The following is a 17,591-nucleotide window of genomic DNA, read 5'->3' on the forward strand; positions in this document are numbered from 1 at the left end:
CTGAAGTGCAAAGTGACATATAGCAATTAAAGAACTATGAATGTTCCACAAATAAATATGAACAACAGAGCTAATATCACCAGATGATGCACATAGAAGTGTGTAGTTTATGAATGGTACCAAAGCCATAGCTTAAGTGTAGCCACACTCTTAGTGGATATCTGTTATCTATAGTATGTCTTTATTTTTAGGTTTTAACTTATAGTTTTGTGAAAGGCATGTTGCTTTTCTGAAACCTTTATGCAGTGCAGACTGCAGGTCCAGTGAGGAGCCAGCTTTCCAAATAACGTCTTGATAAAAGCTAGTCAAGTGCAGGCACTGAAGAAGGAAGCAGCCCTGCGTACTGCTTGCACATGTTCCCCTGGGGATTCTGTCCCTGTTCCTCGCTGTGCCACTCAGAAGCAGGAGTATGCACAGAGCTGTTGTCTTTCCGTAGAAACCACCGTCTTTTAAAACTCCAGGTCATTTGTCGAATCTTGCTTGTTCTGTATGCAGTCACGATCATGACGGGGAGCTGCTGCAGGCTCCACTTTTACAAGGAAGAGGAAGTCCAGATCCTGTAGCACCTCCTCCTCTAAAAAAGAGTAGAAACAAGAGACATTGGGGGGCAGTGGTATTCAGCAGGGGAATGGATATTCAGCTGATAGAAGGGAGAGGACTCCATCTGTGCAGATAAACAGCAACAACAAAAAAAATAGCACTCTGGTATGAGTTTGGGGACCTTCTAAAAAATCCAAGCAAGCTCACCTGTAGGAAGCATCATTGTAATCCTCTTTTGTACTATTCTTATTTTTTGGAGATGCATCTTCATGAGAAGGGCTGACACAGCTGTTGGTAGGTCAGCAGGATTATTATGTGGTGATATTGAAGGGTCATGTACTTATCATGTTTACGATCAATATTTTCTTTTCAAGGTAAAAGTAGGCAATGAGATTACTACTGGAACAGGCCCAAATAAGAAAATAGCTAAAAGAAATGCAGCAGAAGCAATGTTGCTACAGCTGGGTTATAAAGCCTCTACTCCTCTTCAAGATCAATCAGAAAAGGTGAGAAGCAATTGTTATAATGGCAACATTTTACCCTTTGTCTAGATGTCTTAGCTTTATCTACTTAGTAAGAACAGAACCTTAAATGTGTACAGCCACTGTTACTGAGTTGCATTTTGGAAGTTACTCTTCATTTAGCTATGACTCTATAACTACAGTCAACAGTGAGTGCAGCCTGTTCTCCTGTGAGAGTAATTAAGATCAAAAATGTAGTTCCAAGAATATAGTATGTGTGCAAAAATGCATGTTTATGACATGGTGCACATATTTCTACTTAAAAAAATGGGACACACATGCCACTTGCTTTTATTCCATTTTTTGTGTCCATGATAGGATATTTCGTCTCTTCTGAAGCTTGTAAGTCCGATATTACTAGTTTTCAAACATGATGTTATTAATTCTCGTAAATGAAGTAGTCACAGATGTTTGTCTGATCGTTGCATATGCACTAAAAAACGTTTTAGAAAAATAATGGCCTTTTCAAGGCTAGGAACAATGTGTATCAAATTTTTGTGGAAAAGGAATAGATTTTAAATTCATCTGTGCTGCAGATACGCATTTCCATGTTAGTGATGTGCATCTTAGCAGTGTTCACTTACCTTGGTTTTGTTGATAAACAGTTTTGTGACCAAAATGAGGTGTTAAGATTTTGCTTTTTGTATTCTGTAGAGACTACAGATTTGGCTAAGCAATGGACTTGGCATAGCTTCTGTCATATGCACAAAGTCACTGCACATAGATATTTTGATCGCAGCTTACCTGTTTACCGTAGCTACACCAACTAGCTCAGGTCACCAGAATACTCTGCTAGGGTTGTAGGGCCCACAAAATAAACATGCAGTACTGTATTCTCTTCTGAGCGGTGACTCAGTGGTGGCCTCCTTTTCCATTTAGAAAAAACACAAATATATGAATATACTAGATTCAATAGCTCTTTTGTTTTTTTCTGTTTTTTTCTCAAGAAATAACTGTTTTAGCCAGGCAGAGATAAATGCTATACTGGTTAGTTGGCTAGCCCTGATTCTGTCACCTTCTTCATTAAAAGGAGTGTATAATATTCACATGCCATTTACTACATCTTTCACTATGTATCTTAAACCATCTAGTCTCAAAGTACTCAGGTGCAATGCTTGAAACTGAGTACTTTGAGACTAGATGGTATTTCCAGTGAGAACACATTGTGCAGTCATTACCATTTTCAAAGGCCTGTGACAGAGGCAAGTAAAAATTCATTTTTACCAGAGTGCTGGAAATTCTCTATTGTCAAAGATATTTTCTGCCAGTTTCAACTTTTTGTTCCCTTCCAAATTGGCTGAAGGACTTTTCGAAAAGCAAAACAGAAAAGTCAACTTTATTTTATGATAGGAAAATACAGTCTTTCATTCTTGAATTTCAAGCTGTCTGAACTATTTTTACTGAGTAATTCTCAGAGATAAAGCCTGAAAATTTTCAGCCCAAAACATAGTTGCTTTGGAGAGCTCTGAACAGTGGAAACTTGTGGTTACATTGAAATCATTAAAAAAATTGGAGTGGCTAGGAGTGGGTGCTGCTGCTTTGCTTTCTTGCGTTTTTTAGCCTGTTGCTTCCAAGTGCATTGCTTTCAAAAACAGGCTTAATTACATACTCTGCAGGAGTAGGTATCTTGGAATTAATAGAATAAATCATATAACATCCTAATGATGTTATCCACAATGAGCAAACATGATACTGTGTATACAAAATGTGAATTACTCAGATTTTATGACTATTCAAGACACTAGAACAAATTTTTATAGCTTAATTGGGGTCAAAGACATAAAATGTCGTTAGAACATCTAGTCTGATCTTGTGTATATTCCAGGCTGAACATTGAAAGCAGCTACTCAATTAGTCTGGGTAGATTAAAGCAGTTTAGTTCACAGGTTAAATTGTGTTCCGTACACAGAGCAGGAGAAGACTGAGTTACCATTAGTTTCTTCTTCTAGCATATGTTAAATCTGAGTTTGAGGCTCTTGTTACCAAATTACAATGCTATGGCCCCATGAAACGGAGAGCTAATCCAAGAAAAATCTCGCATTGCTTGTTCAGAATACATTGGAACTTTTTTGATTGATTAAATTTGTATTGCTAGACTTTATTTCTTTTAACAGACATACAGTTGTGCATCTGTACATAGTATGGCTGAAATGTATTCTTCTGAGTGATCTGAAGGGCACTTTAATTCAATATTGAAAATTGTAGAATCCTTACTTGAGGAGTCAGCAGTAGCTGGGAGCTGGTTAGGCGAGATCTACTCAGATAATCTCCTCAGCCAAAACATGTCCAATGCTGGAGAAAAACGTAAATAGCCCTTAGATCTGTATCAATTTGACCATTGCAAAATTTTTCCCATATAAATTGCACAATAGAGATATTTTTGTTTTAGAAGATACCTGTTTCTCTCTTTGAATCCTAAATGAGGTCCCAAGGTAGATTAGCTAGACATACCAGCTTGATATCTGAAAAGAGAATTTTCACCTACTTACTGTTCTTGATGAGTTAAAAAAAAGTACGCTTTTCCACCTTGAGTCCTTTCAACCCTTACTCCCCCCACAAAATAAGCAAAATCAAATTCAGTGTTTCTTCCTCACCCCCCTAGTGCATCGAGTTTGACTGTATTCTTTGTCTTAATGAAAGGATAAAAGTGTTACATTACAAGGACAATAGATGTTGTTGATGCCAGCACAGGTATTACAAGTAATGTAAAAAAGTAAAAGTTGTACTCTTCTTTTTTTCTGAAGTAATCAGATTCTTGGAAGAACTCTCTAGGGTTTGTGGAGAGCCCTGAGGAGAGCAATTTGAAATTTGGGGAAATTTTTTGCAGCTATGAGAATTTTAACTCTGTGTATAGAATTGGAGCATTGTAATATATTCAATTTTTTTATGTTTTCATCATCTTTTCATTTCTTCTTGACATTTCTTTGAGAGAAATACACTGAAGTAGATGGCATATGTGTGAGACAGCAACGCTAAGGCTGACTTACTGATACGTGAATTCTTGTTAAGCTCCCCATCATGATGAGATTAATAAACAGTAAAAAGAGGAATGGAGCTGGAAATGTTATTCTCTGTATTCCAGCAGTGTGCTTGGTAGATTTTCTTGTCGTGTTCTGGATGCATGATAAAGCCATGCTGTTGTACAGACAACAGTAGGTACAGGCATATTTACGGATCTCATACTGTCTATTCATTTGACTCATATCTGTTCCATGTTTTCCAGTACACTTATTATCTGCTTCAGGATAAGAAATAAAGGAGTTCTGTGAAATTAAGATGCATGGAAGTGGGTGATTAGTTTGAGAGACAACTCTAAGATCTGTCCCCTCTTTCCACTAAATATCCACTTTGTTTTATTGTGCATTGCCTATATTGTAACATATTGTTATGTACACGATGAGGAAAAGCAGGGATGTAGCTGCTTGGAATAGGTGCTTTGCTTCTCTCCTTCTTCCCAAGGAAAGTATATCTTCTAGTACTCAGCCTTATAAGGTAATAGTAACCTAAACCACCTTGACTCGACCTTTGAGATGTAACCACAGAACCATGGAAAGGTTACAGAGGCAGCAGAAGATGCAGGGTGGACCATGACGGGATGACAGAGAGCATTCTGTCCCAGCTTGCAAACCAGGCAGGCCCTCTGCCAGGACTCTGTCAGATTTCAGACTTCAGGCCCTTCTTCTAGTCTCATCCCAGGTTGATGCTTTCCTGTCAACCTCATCTCCCAGAGCAAATAATCATGACTTTATCACGGCTTATAGTAATAGCTTATAGATTACATTGCTCTGAGGTTTTCTGTTGCCGTATAAAATGCCAGTGAAATTTGAAAGGAATCATTTGGTTCACAGTCACTGAGCTCATTGTCAGTAGCCTGTAGTTTCTGAGAAAGCTTGGATTTGTTTCTCCTCATTCATCTAGATTCAGAAATCTAGAACATTGCTATTTTATCTTTAAATAGTGTTTGACTTCAGGACTGGTTGTATTTTGAACTTACATGTTAATTGCTTCTCTTTTCTGTGTTAGAATGGTACTCAGTGTTAAACATAATGAAATCTAACTGAAGCCAATTAGTTTCCTCAAAAAAGATCTATATATTAAAGTAGTGGAAAATTTTAACAGTCTTTATTGTTTCTACTTCAGGAAGCAATAAAGGAAGTAAATGGATTCCTAGTGAGTAAATATTTTAAAATTACACCCGAAGCACTTTATGGTGTTTATACATTCTTTCATAGACAGATATTAGATTCTTTTTGTTTCAAAATGTAATTTCTCTGTTGTCTGTGTATGTACTCAAATGAGAGCTGCTTAAAACATTTGACTTTAAGTATGATTTGGTAACAATGAGTTGAGCCTAATACTTGGGGAAACATTTATATTTCAGTTTTCAGTGGGTGTAAATGTTTATTCATCAAGAGTACGATCCTCAAATTACCTATTCTAGACCAAAATTAAGATACATTCTCAAAGTTTTGTGAGCAGATGTGGCAATACCAAGTCATCCTTTTTAGAATTTTCAACAAATTCTGAATATTTTGTTTAAAATGTAGTTTGCCCTTTACTTACTTGTCATTTTCTGCCTGTTTCAGCTCGGAGAAAATAAAAGTTGGAATGGCCAGAATGTTGGATTTCCTGAGCCAACAAGTAACAGTGAGTATTACTTTCTATATTTATATTTATTCTTCTTTTTGTCTCTTTAGAATTTAGATTACTTGATATATAAGGTTTTTTATTGCAATTATATTTTAGGCTTGTTACTACAACAAATTAACTCTTGAGTATCTGTTGTAGGAGGATAGATATGAATGAATGCAGGAACAAGAAGATTTTTGTTTACTAAATGATCATAGAATCCTCCAGGTTGCTAGGGACTTTAAGAGGTTATTTACTCCAACCACTTGTTCAAAGGAAGGCCAACACTGAATTCAGACAAGATTGTTTAAGTTTTTTTCCTGTCAGGTCTTCCAAGCATGGAGATTCCACAGCCTCTCTGGGAAGCCTGTTCCAGTGCTTAATTATTATCATGTTGTTGTTGTTTTTTGCTTTTGCCCCATCTGAACCTCTTCTGGTTCAGTTTCTGACTATCATTTCTAGTTCTTCTGCTGTGCATCTCAGTAAAGCTCATGGCTCCCTTTTTCTGATAATCTCTTCTTAAGTATTAGAAAGCTGTTATTAGGTATATTAAGCCTCCTGCTGTCCTGTAAGCCCAATCATCCAAACAGTTTTTCACCCATCTGGTAGTTGGTTCACCTAGACTGTAACATCCCAACTTGAATAAAAGGATGTTGTGGGAGATCTTGCCAAAAGCCTTGTTAAAACCAAGCTAAATGACATCAGCTGCTCTCCCTTATTCATAAATTCAGTCATTTAATCACATTTTTATTCTTATTTAGTAAATCCGCACAGACTGTTCCCAGTAACTTTCTTCAGTGTGTGACCAGAAATGGCTTTTAAGAGGAATTGTTCCACAATTTTCCCAGGGACCAAAGTGAGGCTGACCAGCCTGCAGTTCCCTACATTGTCTTTCTTGCCTTTGATGATCCATGCAACATTTGCCTTTCTCCTTGATCACCTCCCCTGATCTCCATGACTTTTCAAAGATGGGAGTGACCTCACAGTGACATAGGCGAGCTCGCTCACCCCCTGAGATATATCTCATCTTGTCCAATGGATTTGTACAGGCTGAAATTTTTCGAGAGATATCTGACTGTGATCTTCTTTCACTCCTGGTAGTTTCTCTTTTCCTTGAACCCTTACCTATAGACACAATGGCTTGGAGGACCTTCCTAGTGAATACCAAGGCAAAGAAAGCATCTGTGTCTGCTCTCAGTAAATCATCCACTTCTTTCAGCATTTTCTTTGTTTATTCTTTTACTGTTAGTGTAATGATAGAAGTTCTTCTTGCTGCCCTTAAAGTCGCTTGCCAGTTTCAACTCTAGGTTAGTTTTAATTCTCATAACACCATCCCTGCCTGGCTGGGCAATGTTTCTAAACAATTTGTTGCCTGTAGCTCCTTCCATCTCCTTTCTGCATTGGCGCTCGGTTACGAGTTCTCTGTTGAGGCAACCTGATCTCCTGATACAACTGCTGGTTTCCCTGAATATCACAGTAGTCTGTTCTTGTGCTTGGAGGGGGCTGTCCCTAAAGACCTGTTAGCTGTCTTGAGCTCCTTTATTCTTCAGAGTTGCCTCTCATGGAATCTCATCTATTCTTCTTGAATAAGTCAAAATCTTCTCTCTCAAAGCCCAGAGACTGTACTCTACTACCTACATTCCACATTTCCCTCAGGATCTTCAGGAGGATTCAGTGTTTCATGGTTGCTAAATCCAAGCATGCTGCTAGTTACCCGGTCTGCAACAAGTTCTTCCTTGTGAATTAGTAGCAGATTCTGGAGAACAGCAGCACTGGTTGGCCCTTCTGTTATCTGTGGTAAGAAGTTTTCTCTGACACCCTCCAAAAATGGCTTGTGTTCACCATGTTGCCCCATCAGCACAAGGCATGGAGGTTGAAATCTCCTATAAGAATCAAAATCTGTGGTTTGGAGGCTACCTCAAGTTTGCAGATAGCAAAGTTTTATTGAATGAATTTATAATACTACATTTTTTCTGTTGTGTCCTGAGTACACTTAGACATTAGAGAATGTAGCTTAGAAAGTGGAAGTAGGAATGAAGAAGTTGGAAGGAAGAAGAGAGGAGCTGTGGCAAATACTTAGCAATGGTAGGGAAGAATTCAAGAATTCTTTAATGATATTGTGCTTACATGTTGCATGGCTAAACACATTGGAGATATGCAAATATTAAGACTCTTGATTAACTAGAGAAACATAATAAGATGTTCAGAATCTGATTCTATCTGAAGACTTTTATAGTAATGTTTTAAATGTTTAAACATTGTTACATTTCCTCACGTACAGAAATGACTCACAGTTTTGAACCTGGCAGCTTTAAAGAGCTATGAGAGAGATTTCAAACAAGGATGAATATGGTCTAATCTTTATTCAGATTATACACCATACATGCAGCTTGGTTCCAGTGCTCTAGGTAATGAACAGAACAAGCCCTTGTGACTTCATGACTAGATTTTTCCTGGCTTTGGACTTGCTGTTTAGAGTGGTAAAGATAATACGAACAGTGCTTCATTCCTTGTTCTAGGAACCCTGTATTCTTCTGTAGTACTGTGTTGGATTTTGACTTTCGTAGTCATCTTAAGAGTAATCTCCCTAAACTGAGCATTGTACAAAGACATGCACATCAACTACCTTCTATTTTTTGCCTATCCCATTTCTGAATGATTCAGTCCCAAAGACAGGTTTTGAGAGGATTCAATATACGTATGCAGTCTTCCCAGTCTCTGGACCTGGGGAAAAATTGTGGAATAATTTGTGCTTCAGTTTACAAAAAAAACTCACTAATATTTGAAATGATCTTGGTTCAGCATATCTGAATTCTGTCTCCCTGGAAGGAAAGGCTCTACAGGATCTAAGAATCAGTGCTAATTACTTCCTGTGCAGCCCTTCAATGCTTCTAGATGATTGCTATTTGCATTGTCAAAATCTCTATGGATGCGGCCTGTGAAACATCTGCAAAGTCAGGGATGTTCTTCTAATGCACAGAAGACATTCCTAGGTGCCCTCATTTCCATTCTTCTGATACCCAAATAAACTGGAAATCAGATATCTAAGACGTAGCTAACTTGTCAATAGCTGTAGAGCATTTCTGACAGCACCATTCAGAGACCACTGTGCTTAGTTGCTTGGGCTATTAACTCCTTTTTTGTGCATTTGAATCCAAAGGCAACATGAATGATAGTCTGCTGATTAAAGTGGCTCATTTTTCTTTTTAGATGGGCTGTGCTATCTTTTTGCAAAATAGGAATGGTTGAACCCAAAATACTATAAACAGACATAAAAGTGATTTTTTAATTGTTCATCTCCTCAAAACATTTTCTTTAAAATTTACAACTTAACTATAATTTCCATAATAAGTTGTAGGAGAAGTATGAGTCTCTTACAGTCATATGGAGGACTGATAAGTCTTTCTCCACCTTGCAGTCTTCTTCAGGGCACTCATTAGATTCATTGAAGACAACGAATTGTATTTTGCATCTCTAAAAGCCTTACTGTGATACTGCTTTTGGCTGAATGAGTGGCCAGTAGATCATCTTTTTGAATTTCTTGCTGAAACATCTCTAAATATTTGTAAAATAAAATGCCTTTCTGCTAGAATTGTGAGTTTACTGGCACTCTATTAGCTTGTATTTATACTTTAGCATAAATACATTTATGCTGAAGTATGTTATATGGTAGTCCACAAGGACAGAGTCTGCATTGAATTCATTCAGCTGGATGCTTAGAATTGTTGCAGATAACTGAAAGTACTTTCCTAATTGTAATCTTCCAAATATTGCATCTGTATTAAGGGAAATTTGTTTTCTGTACCACAGATCTTTTAATGTATAAATACCACGTCATTCTGAAAATGTAGCATTTATTGGTAATATATAGGAAAAAAAACAGAGATCTCTGAATAGAAAATGCAGTAAATACTTTTGTATTATATCCAGGGAGCTAATAGCCTCATTTCATGTCTTCCTGTGGCTCTATGAAGAGACCTTTCTTTCAGGATATGGCTGAGGTTAGGAGATTACAGCATTTGGAGATTTACAGAGTACTCGCTTGAAATTTTTTACCTATTTTTCATGGACACAATTACTTGTTAGAATACTAATACTAATATTTGGCAGAGGAGAACAGTCCTGTAAACACTTTGCCTTCTCTTCTATTTTTCCACAAAGTGAATGCATAAATACCCTTGAAGAAGAATTAGTAAACCTTATTAGGAGTTTTCTATTTGCATACCCATAGATCTTTCCCTCAGCCTCACAGTTCTAGATAGCTTCATAGTCAGAGAACTGAGGAAATCTGAAGTATGTTCTCATTCTGTATGAAAAAAGAGATCACTTGCATGTGAAGTGCAGTTTTTAAGGCATTGGTATGTGTCACTAGCAAGTTCCACAGTTTGAGGTCAGAAATGCCACATCCTTGCAAGTATGAATGTACTAGTTTATATTTAAGAGCAACAGTTTTTGGTAAATATATCATCTCTTGCAATGTCTTATGGAGAAGCTTTCTCACTTTTATATCCCTGCTTACAAAAGAAATATGTAGTTTGTGTTTGCCATGACCCTAAAACTTAACTAAAAATTGAAGGCAGGCTCTGAGATTGCTACATCTACTGTTTGACATATACTGTTGGTTCAGATTTCCAGTAATTTTATTACAGTAAAACAATTGTGTCTAGTTAAGACAACATACTATATATCAATTTCCTTTTGCAAGCAGATACTCTTCCTTTGTGTGCATAACGTTCTGTGTTTTCATCTGAAACTGTGTGGAGTAAAACTGGAATAGTAAAGTGAACTTGTATATTTTAGTAAAATAAAAGATTGTATATTTTAGCACAGTTGAAGAACAGATTCCTTTATTTTCGTATTATGTAGTTTATGTTTTTACTGAGAAATACCCTTCATTCTGTATCCTTTAACATACTCATTACATTTTTAGTTTTCCCTATTAAATGTCCTTGAAAACTAACTTCTGTTCCTCTCTATCAAGCACTTTCCTAGCTATCCTTGGAGCAAAGCTTCTTCCCACAGATTTACTTCTTTACCTTTTCTCTTCATTTCACAATCTTAAAGATGACTTGCAACAAGAAACTATTTGCTTCTTGGTATTAGATATCTTAGAAGTTTTTCACATGCGAAATATCAAAAGTGTTGAATATGTTCTTCCTTGATGCTTCTGCAAGAGATTATGAAGAAACTGTGGGCAGATCACAAATATTTCCAGCCCATATAGGAAATGTTTACTGTCAACAAAATGATCATCTGTATTGACTTAATCAGGTCAGATCAGTATTTGACTTAATCAGGTATCAACAAAAGCAAAATGTAAAACAAAGAGAAATCCTAATACAAATTGTATTCTCTATGGAGCATATTCATGTTTTGGCTTGATATTTCTCAGTAGGGGTTATCATAAACATTATTCAGTATGTGTCCTACTATTCAGTATGCTTCCTAGAGGAGGCATAGAGTGTTTAAAATGAGGGACAAAAATGTACAAAATTAAAAGAAAAAAGTAACTGGGTGATTTTATATATGTATATATATATATATATATATATATATATTACTCAGGAGAAGAAAATGACCCCAACTGCTTTCATCTGTTCCCTCACCCTTAATTTTCCATAGAATAGTTTTCCTGTATCTGTTTCTACCAGTTTTGGGGAGTCACCGAACAAATACTGCAAAACTGAAGCTGAAACGTAACATTCAGAACGATCCTACCTCTCTGTAAAGACAGCCTCTTTGTTTTTCTTGCCTAACATTTTATTACTTGGGATTCTGCATGACTTTACAATCTTTGTTCTTCAGAGCACATCTGCTCCTGCTGTTTGTTCACCACCTGAAATCATAAGCGTTTGGGGGTGACTCACAATTAGTTACTGTGAAGATGATTAGATTGTCACCGGCAGATGATTATGATTTCAGACGGTAAATGAGCAGCAGGAGCAGATGATCTCCTAAGGAACAAAGTTACTTGATCTCATTCAATTGTTCTCAGGAGAAAATAAGCAATGAAAATAAAGTAAATAGATACTCAGAAGAGAGAAGAGTCTTGTTAATCTGTGATTCGGAAATTTCAGCATTTGTCCATAACTAATAAGTATTTTATTTATTTATTTTTTTTACATATTCCTAAACAATAAGAAATATAGAGTGGGGATAAAAGAAGTATAAAAAATATAGAAGTACATTGTGTTATTGTAAGCCCTAACTGTATGGTTACATTCAAATTATTATCTAGATGAATATTCACCAGTTTTGGGAGGAGAAAAATAAATGCAAAATAGATTGTATTTTCATGAAATTTTGCATATTAATAAGTCTTCACTTTGGAGGAAACAAAATTCTTATGAACTCTATACTTCTGATACTGAATAGTTTCATGAATTTTTTTATAGTCCTCTATGTGTTTATTTTTCAACTGGAAATTTTGATGAAGCCCTTCAGTAGGTGATTTAATGTATATTTGCATGAACAGCTCACAGTTTTGGGGGTAAAGTATTTCTCTTAGTGGTATTTCAAAGGTGATTTGCTGTGGATTGTATCCATTTTTACTCACTAATTACTGCTTTGTTGGACTTCACTTTTGAATTGCTTCCAGTCATACTGAACTGTCAATTACAATATGCTATTGCTAGGAATTAAGATTGATATGTTGGTAGTTTTATTGAATTATTTGTCATTATAAATAGAAACTACAGTAAGTAGGGTTGGCAACACTACTTTATTTGACATAGCACAGGCAGAATAGTAGCCTTCAGTCTGCTTTTTTTTAAAACAAACCTACTGCTGGGTTAGCATTATACCATTATTGCATGTTTCAGAGAGCCATTTCACCAGCTAAGCCACTAGTTTGCACTGTGTATGTGCACTCTGTATCACCACCTTGATTAGAGTCTCATAAAGAATTTGGTTATACTTAAGTAACATCTTACCTCTGTAGCTTCTGAGTTTATGTGCTGATTTTGAGAGATTCATCCCATCTTCTACAAAGGAGCTGAGATAATCATCTTTTCTTTATAACTGAAGACCCAGGAGAATCAGATTTAGAAATTGGAGAGATTTTTCCAATTTTGTCTCTCTCCTGGGTGTTCCAAGGAACCTGTTGGGTGGCTCTTGGGGGAATATGGATTATGCATGTGTAAGAAACATACCCTTGGGCTATGAGGGTTGTGGTTTGATTGCCTTCAGGCTGAGAAGGGATTGAATCCAGAATTTCAGCTTTCTAGGAGACTGCTTTACCATTAAGCTTTTCATGTAATAAAGAGGGAACAGCCACTATGACAGTAGATAGTCCTCTCTGGAGGTAGGGGAAATTTCAGAAAAATTCATCTTCTGCTTTTCTCAATCCTCTGAAATTATTACATGAATTGTATTTGTTCAAAGTTACTAGGCTTTATTCCATTGAAAACAGTCTGCATATTACATAGCAAGGCAGAGCTCTTTTTGATGTTAAATTTCAAATTCAGAGTTAAGAATGTAATTCTGAAAATGATCTGCATTTAGATTTATGTCTCAATCTAGGCAAACTGAGCAATATCCCACAGCTAACCTTAATACTATATCCTAAATACTTTCACTTTACTGAAATCTTTTTTTTCCTTTTCCCAGTTGCTTTCTCCCCATCACTCTCTTCTCACCTAGAACCCATCAGATGCATCTCCATTAGGTTAAGATAATAATTTCCTTGAAGAACTGAATCACTTGAACTGAGGCCTTATTGCTGTCAGAACCAAGAATTAATTCTCCGTTCTCGCCTCTATCCTCTTTCCTTACATCAGACATCTTACCGCTATGACTTCCACTCCCCCACTGCTCTTTCCTCCTCTGATTTCATCTTCACTCATACCTATGCTGTGCTTGTTGATGTCCCCCTTGACCTTCCTAGCTTCAGCAACCTCTCTATCCTCGTCTATTAGGCTGGCTTATTCTTTCATCTCTTCCGTGTGTAGGTCATGCCTTTGTTTTCATCGTCACGATTCTCATTCTCCTCTTAAGCTGTTAATGAATGATCTTGCCTGCACAGGTCACTCTCCAGTTGCACTTAGGCACTCTCCTAATTGCTTTACCCTCTCAAAAATCACTTTCTGGCTGCTTTTACAAGCACCTTGATCTGTCAACCCACTAGCTTGATTTGCTCCTACTCCAAAATTTGCTGATTCTCTCTGCTGATAAGAATACCGTCCTTTCTTTTGCATTTTTATTGGTTCTTTTCAGAGCCTGCTTCATCTTAATCTTAGGTTTTGCTGGTACACTGAACTATTGTATGAATCTTCCAATGAAGAAATTATCATGTAAAAATAACAGTGTAGGTGTTTTTGTCTATAACAACATTTCAAAGGATTTCCTGTGGAAATTCCCAGTTACAACTACTAAGTCTTATTTTTACCAAAGTATGATGTTCCCAAGTAGAGGAGTAAAGCTTTTGGATACTTCCAAACAATTTTCTCACATAGGTTAAACACCAAATCTTACAGAAAATGCATAGAATAAAATTTTAACTCTTCTGTGATAGTACAGTTTTATTTTTGGATGAACAGAAAACATTTTAGTAAAATTAAGATTACCGAGACCTGATTTCATGAAGAAATAAATAGTCTTTACTTCAATGTCATGGTTATTTTAAGGTTAAATAAACTAGTATTTTAATGAATGGTTTTATAGAACATCAATTTGTTTAAGGTCATGTAGAGAAGATCATTTGATTGAAGGACATTCTGTAATGACGAAACATTTTTTGATGTCTGAATATTGGAGTAGCTGGTGACTTAGAAATACCACAGATAGCTGTGTTAAGTACAAAATGTTTGTATCATGGCATTTCTAGCCAAGATTGTGCATAGACTATTACTGAGAAAATAACAGTCACGCTATTTACCTATTCAGTTGTTTGACTGCTGTTTTCTGAGATTCCTAGTGACGTAATAAATTTTTTTTGAAAATATTCTAGTATATAAATAAGATTTTGCAATTTGTAGGATCAAATTGCAACAATTTCTTTTTATAGTAATATTTACATTATTCAGTCTTGATATGAAATGTTTATTTTTATAAATTCTCTTCTTTTTTGCTGTCTGGAGTTTTATAACAGGCCATATGCTAAGATATGTTGAGAATCTGCCAGTTCTATGGAGGAGTCATCCATTTGAAAGTCCTCTGAAAATGTTGTCCATTTTAACTTACATTATAGTGAAGTCCAGGCTGGATTTTGATCTTGCTATTTAATACCTTACTATAAAACTTTGCCACGTAGTTTCAGCAGAACAATATAGGAAGGCATTACTCAAGTTGAATGCAGGTAGCAAAATTAGAAAGTAAGCTTTTTTGAGGCTTATTTACTGAGTTTTGTATTCAGTTCCGAAAATACTGATTATCACAGAATCATAGAAGAGTTGGTATAGGAAGAGACCTCTGGAGATCATCTGGTCCAACTCTGCTGCTCAACCAGGGTCACCTGGAGCAGGTTGCTTAGGACCGTGTTCAGTCGGCTTTTGAATATCTCCAGGGCTGGAGACACCACAACCTCTCTGGGCAACCTGTTCCAGTGTTCAACCATCCTCATAGTAAAGAAGTATTTTCTTATGTTCAAGTGGAATTTCCAATGTTTCAGTTTGTGCTTATTGCCTCTCATCCTGTGACTGGGTACTACTTATGTCTCTATATAAACCACATTCTTACATCCATTACTGTGTTATTTAAAATACTGAAGTGTTAATTTATGAGCATGTTGTGTACAGGATTATATCATCGTCCACTTTGCGTAGCTACAGAAGACACAAAAGTGTTCCCTTATATTGGTGACCCACACCAGTGGTTGTAGTGCAGAAAACAGTACATGCTCATTGGGGGTATCAGTGCAATTCATACATTAACTTACACCACTTCTGACACACCAAGTATAGCTTTCCTCTTGGTCAGATGGGAGCCCAAGGAGCAAGTTATGGTCCTCTAGGAAAGAACACAGTTGTGGTTTAGACCAAGTATACTACAAGTCCTTGAAACAGGAAAAGTCATTGAGTGAAGGCAGAGGGAGAGCGTCCTTATGGTGCTGATCAAATAGGAAAGAGAAAATTAGGTCTGGTAGGTATGTGGATTAAAATATAAACCTGGTCCTGTAGATTGTCTTGGAGTTGAATGATAAAATCAAAATCCCAAACTTTCCTGTTTTCTCATCTTCCTGACAGAAATAAAAATGTGAAAGTGGGATACGCATGTTACCCATGTAGAGATTTAAGTATCTGAGTCTGCAAGCAATGCTATCATCACTCTGAAAATTTCTGAACTTTATAATCCACTGCTATAGGGTAACTTTCCACTGTCGCTGTAGCAAAAGAATTGGTTTATGAGGAGTCTTTTTACACGAAGACACATTTGGTGATATTTTCAGTAGTTCTCCCTCCCCACCCCACAGCCCCCACGCACAAAGTTCCTCGGATGGGTAAGTGTTGTTTTCCGTGAGCTCCAGGTGGAGTAGAGATCTAGATGGCAGGAACCCTTCTGTAGAAAGGTCCCTTGCTCTCCTATGTAGCAGGACCTTGTATTAAAAAAAAAAAAAAAAAAAAAAGGATAAAAACAGCAGCACTCAAAAAGATCTTTTGAAACCTTCTTCTACTAATGCCACTGTGAAAAGAAGTGGAATCAAAGCACAGAGATTATGCTGCAAGGGGAAAGGTTGTGAAGGATACTGAGGCCTTTTGATACTTTAATCAAACATTTGCCATAGAATCTAAACTATTTTGCAGTTGTCTAGCATGTGACAGGAGAAGTAGACAATGGAAGATCAAAAAATTTCTTCTTAAGTTAGAGAGGTCTTCAGTTTGGTTTGGGATTTTCAGAGACCATAGCAGATTTTACAGGCTACAAACAATACTGCCAAGAATGAGAAAGACATGTTTTTAAATTTTGGTGATTATATTGCGTAGCTGGCCTGCATATTTTTGTAACATGTTTACCCACAGTTTTAAATAATATGTATGGAAATTATTTTAGCATGTTTGATGAATGTACCTCTTAAGTTATGTCCAGCAGAAGGTGCAATGTTATTGGTGTAAATGGTGGTATTGTAGTTCTCGTGACTGTCCTAACAGCTATGATGTTACCTTTGGAGTATGTTGAAGATAGTATGGGATAAATTTATGTTTAGCCCACATAATGTAAAAATTATTTTTTTCAGATAATTGACTAACAAAACTATGTATCATTCATGTAGTGAATAATATTCTCATGCAGTGTAGAGAACTGTTAGAGCATAGTACTTCTGTTCCCATGTTTTTTATTAAAGTTCTTGTTCAAAGATGAATTATGATAATTTCTGAAGAGTTCTTTTGTTCCTATAGCTATTCTTCTCTTGATGTCATACCATCTTGTGGTAACATCATTACCACAGTAACTAAGTTGTTATGTATACACACTTTTAGAATTCAATAGAGTTGTAATAGTCAAGAAAGAGGGATGATACTAAAATAATCCTCAATATTCTTAAAATGGTAAAGAGTTAAAATAAATAAGAGCCAGATAGAAGTTTTGAAAGAGACCAAGTTTCACTACCTTTTTAAAGCAGATTTCTAAGTAGCGTCATGAAACATAGGCACTAAATATAAAATGTTAATAGCTTGCAACTATATTAATATAATGTCTGGAATATTACATTACTTGGTTTCTGGAGATAATCAGTAATGGTAATATAATACCTGCCTCTCAGATCCAAATTATGATTTAAATTCATTATTGCTTATAAAGCACTTTGAAGTCTTTGGTTGAAAGGTGTTACATAAGTATAAAGGTACTATTATTATTATTAATTTAACATCACCATTAGAGTAAAATCAGCACTTTAGGAACATTTGCTATACTATGCTTAATAACTTTTTATTCATCATATGCTGCATATTAGTTATTTTAACA

The 17,591-nt window shown here is 36.2% G+C and overlaps 1 protein-coding gene across 5 annotated transcripts in view; it reads left to right on the plus strand.

Annotated features, from left to right (window-relative positions):
- STAU2 (staufen double-stranded RNA binding protein 2) overlaps positions 1-17,591 on the plus strand; it is a 170,956-nt gene that overhangs the window by 70,387 nt on the left and 82,978 nt on the right. For all 5 annotated transcript variants that reach the window (XM_062570279.1, XM_062570280.1, XM_062570276.1 and 2 more), the window contains exons 10-11: positions 915-1,046; positions 5,648-5,708. In XM_062570279.1, coding sequence (XP_062426263.1) covers positions 915-1,046; positions 5,648-5,708 — 193 coding nt within the window. The remainder of the gene's footprint in view (positions 1-914; positions 1,047-5,647; positions 5,709-17,591) is intronic.

Source organism: Rhea pennata, chromosome 2 (assembly GCF_028389875.1).
Source record: "Rhea pennata isolate bPtePen1 chromosome 2, bPtePen1.pri, whole genome shotgun sequence".
In the NCBI taxonomy this organism is placed as follows: Eukaryota; Metazoa; Chordata; class Aves; order Rheiformes; family Rheidae; genus Rhea; species Rhea pennata.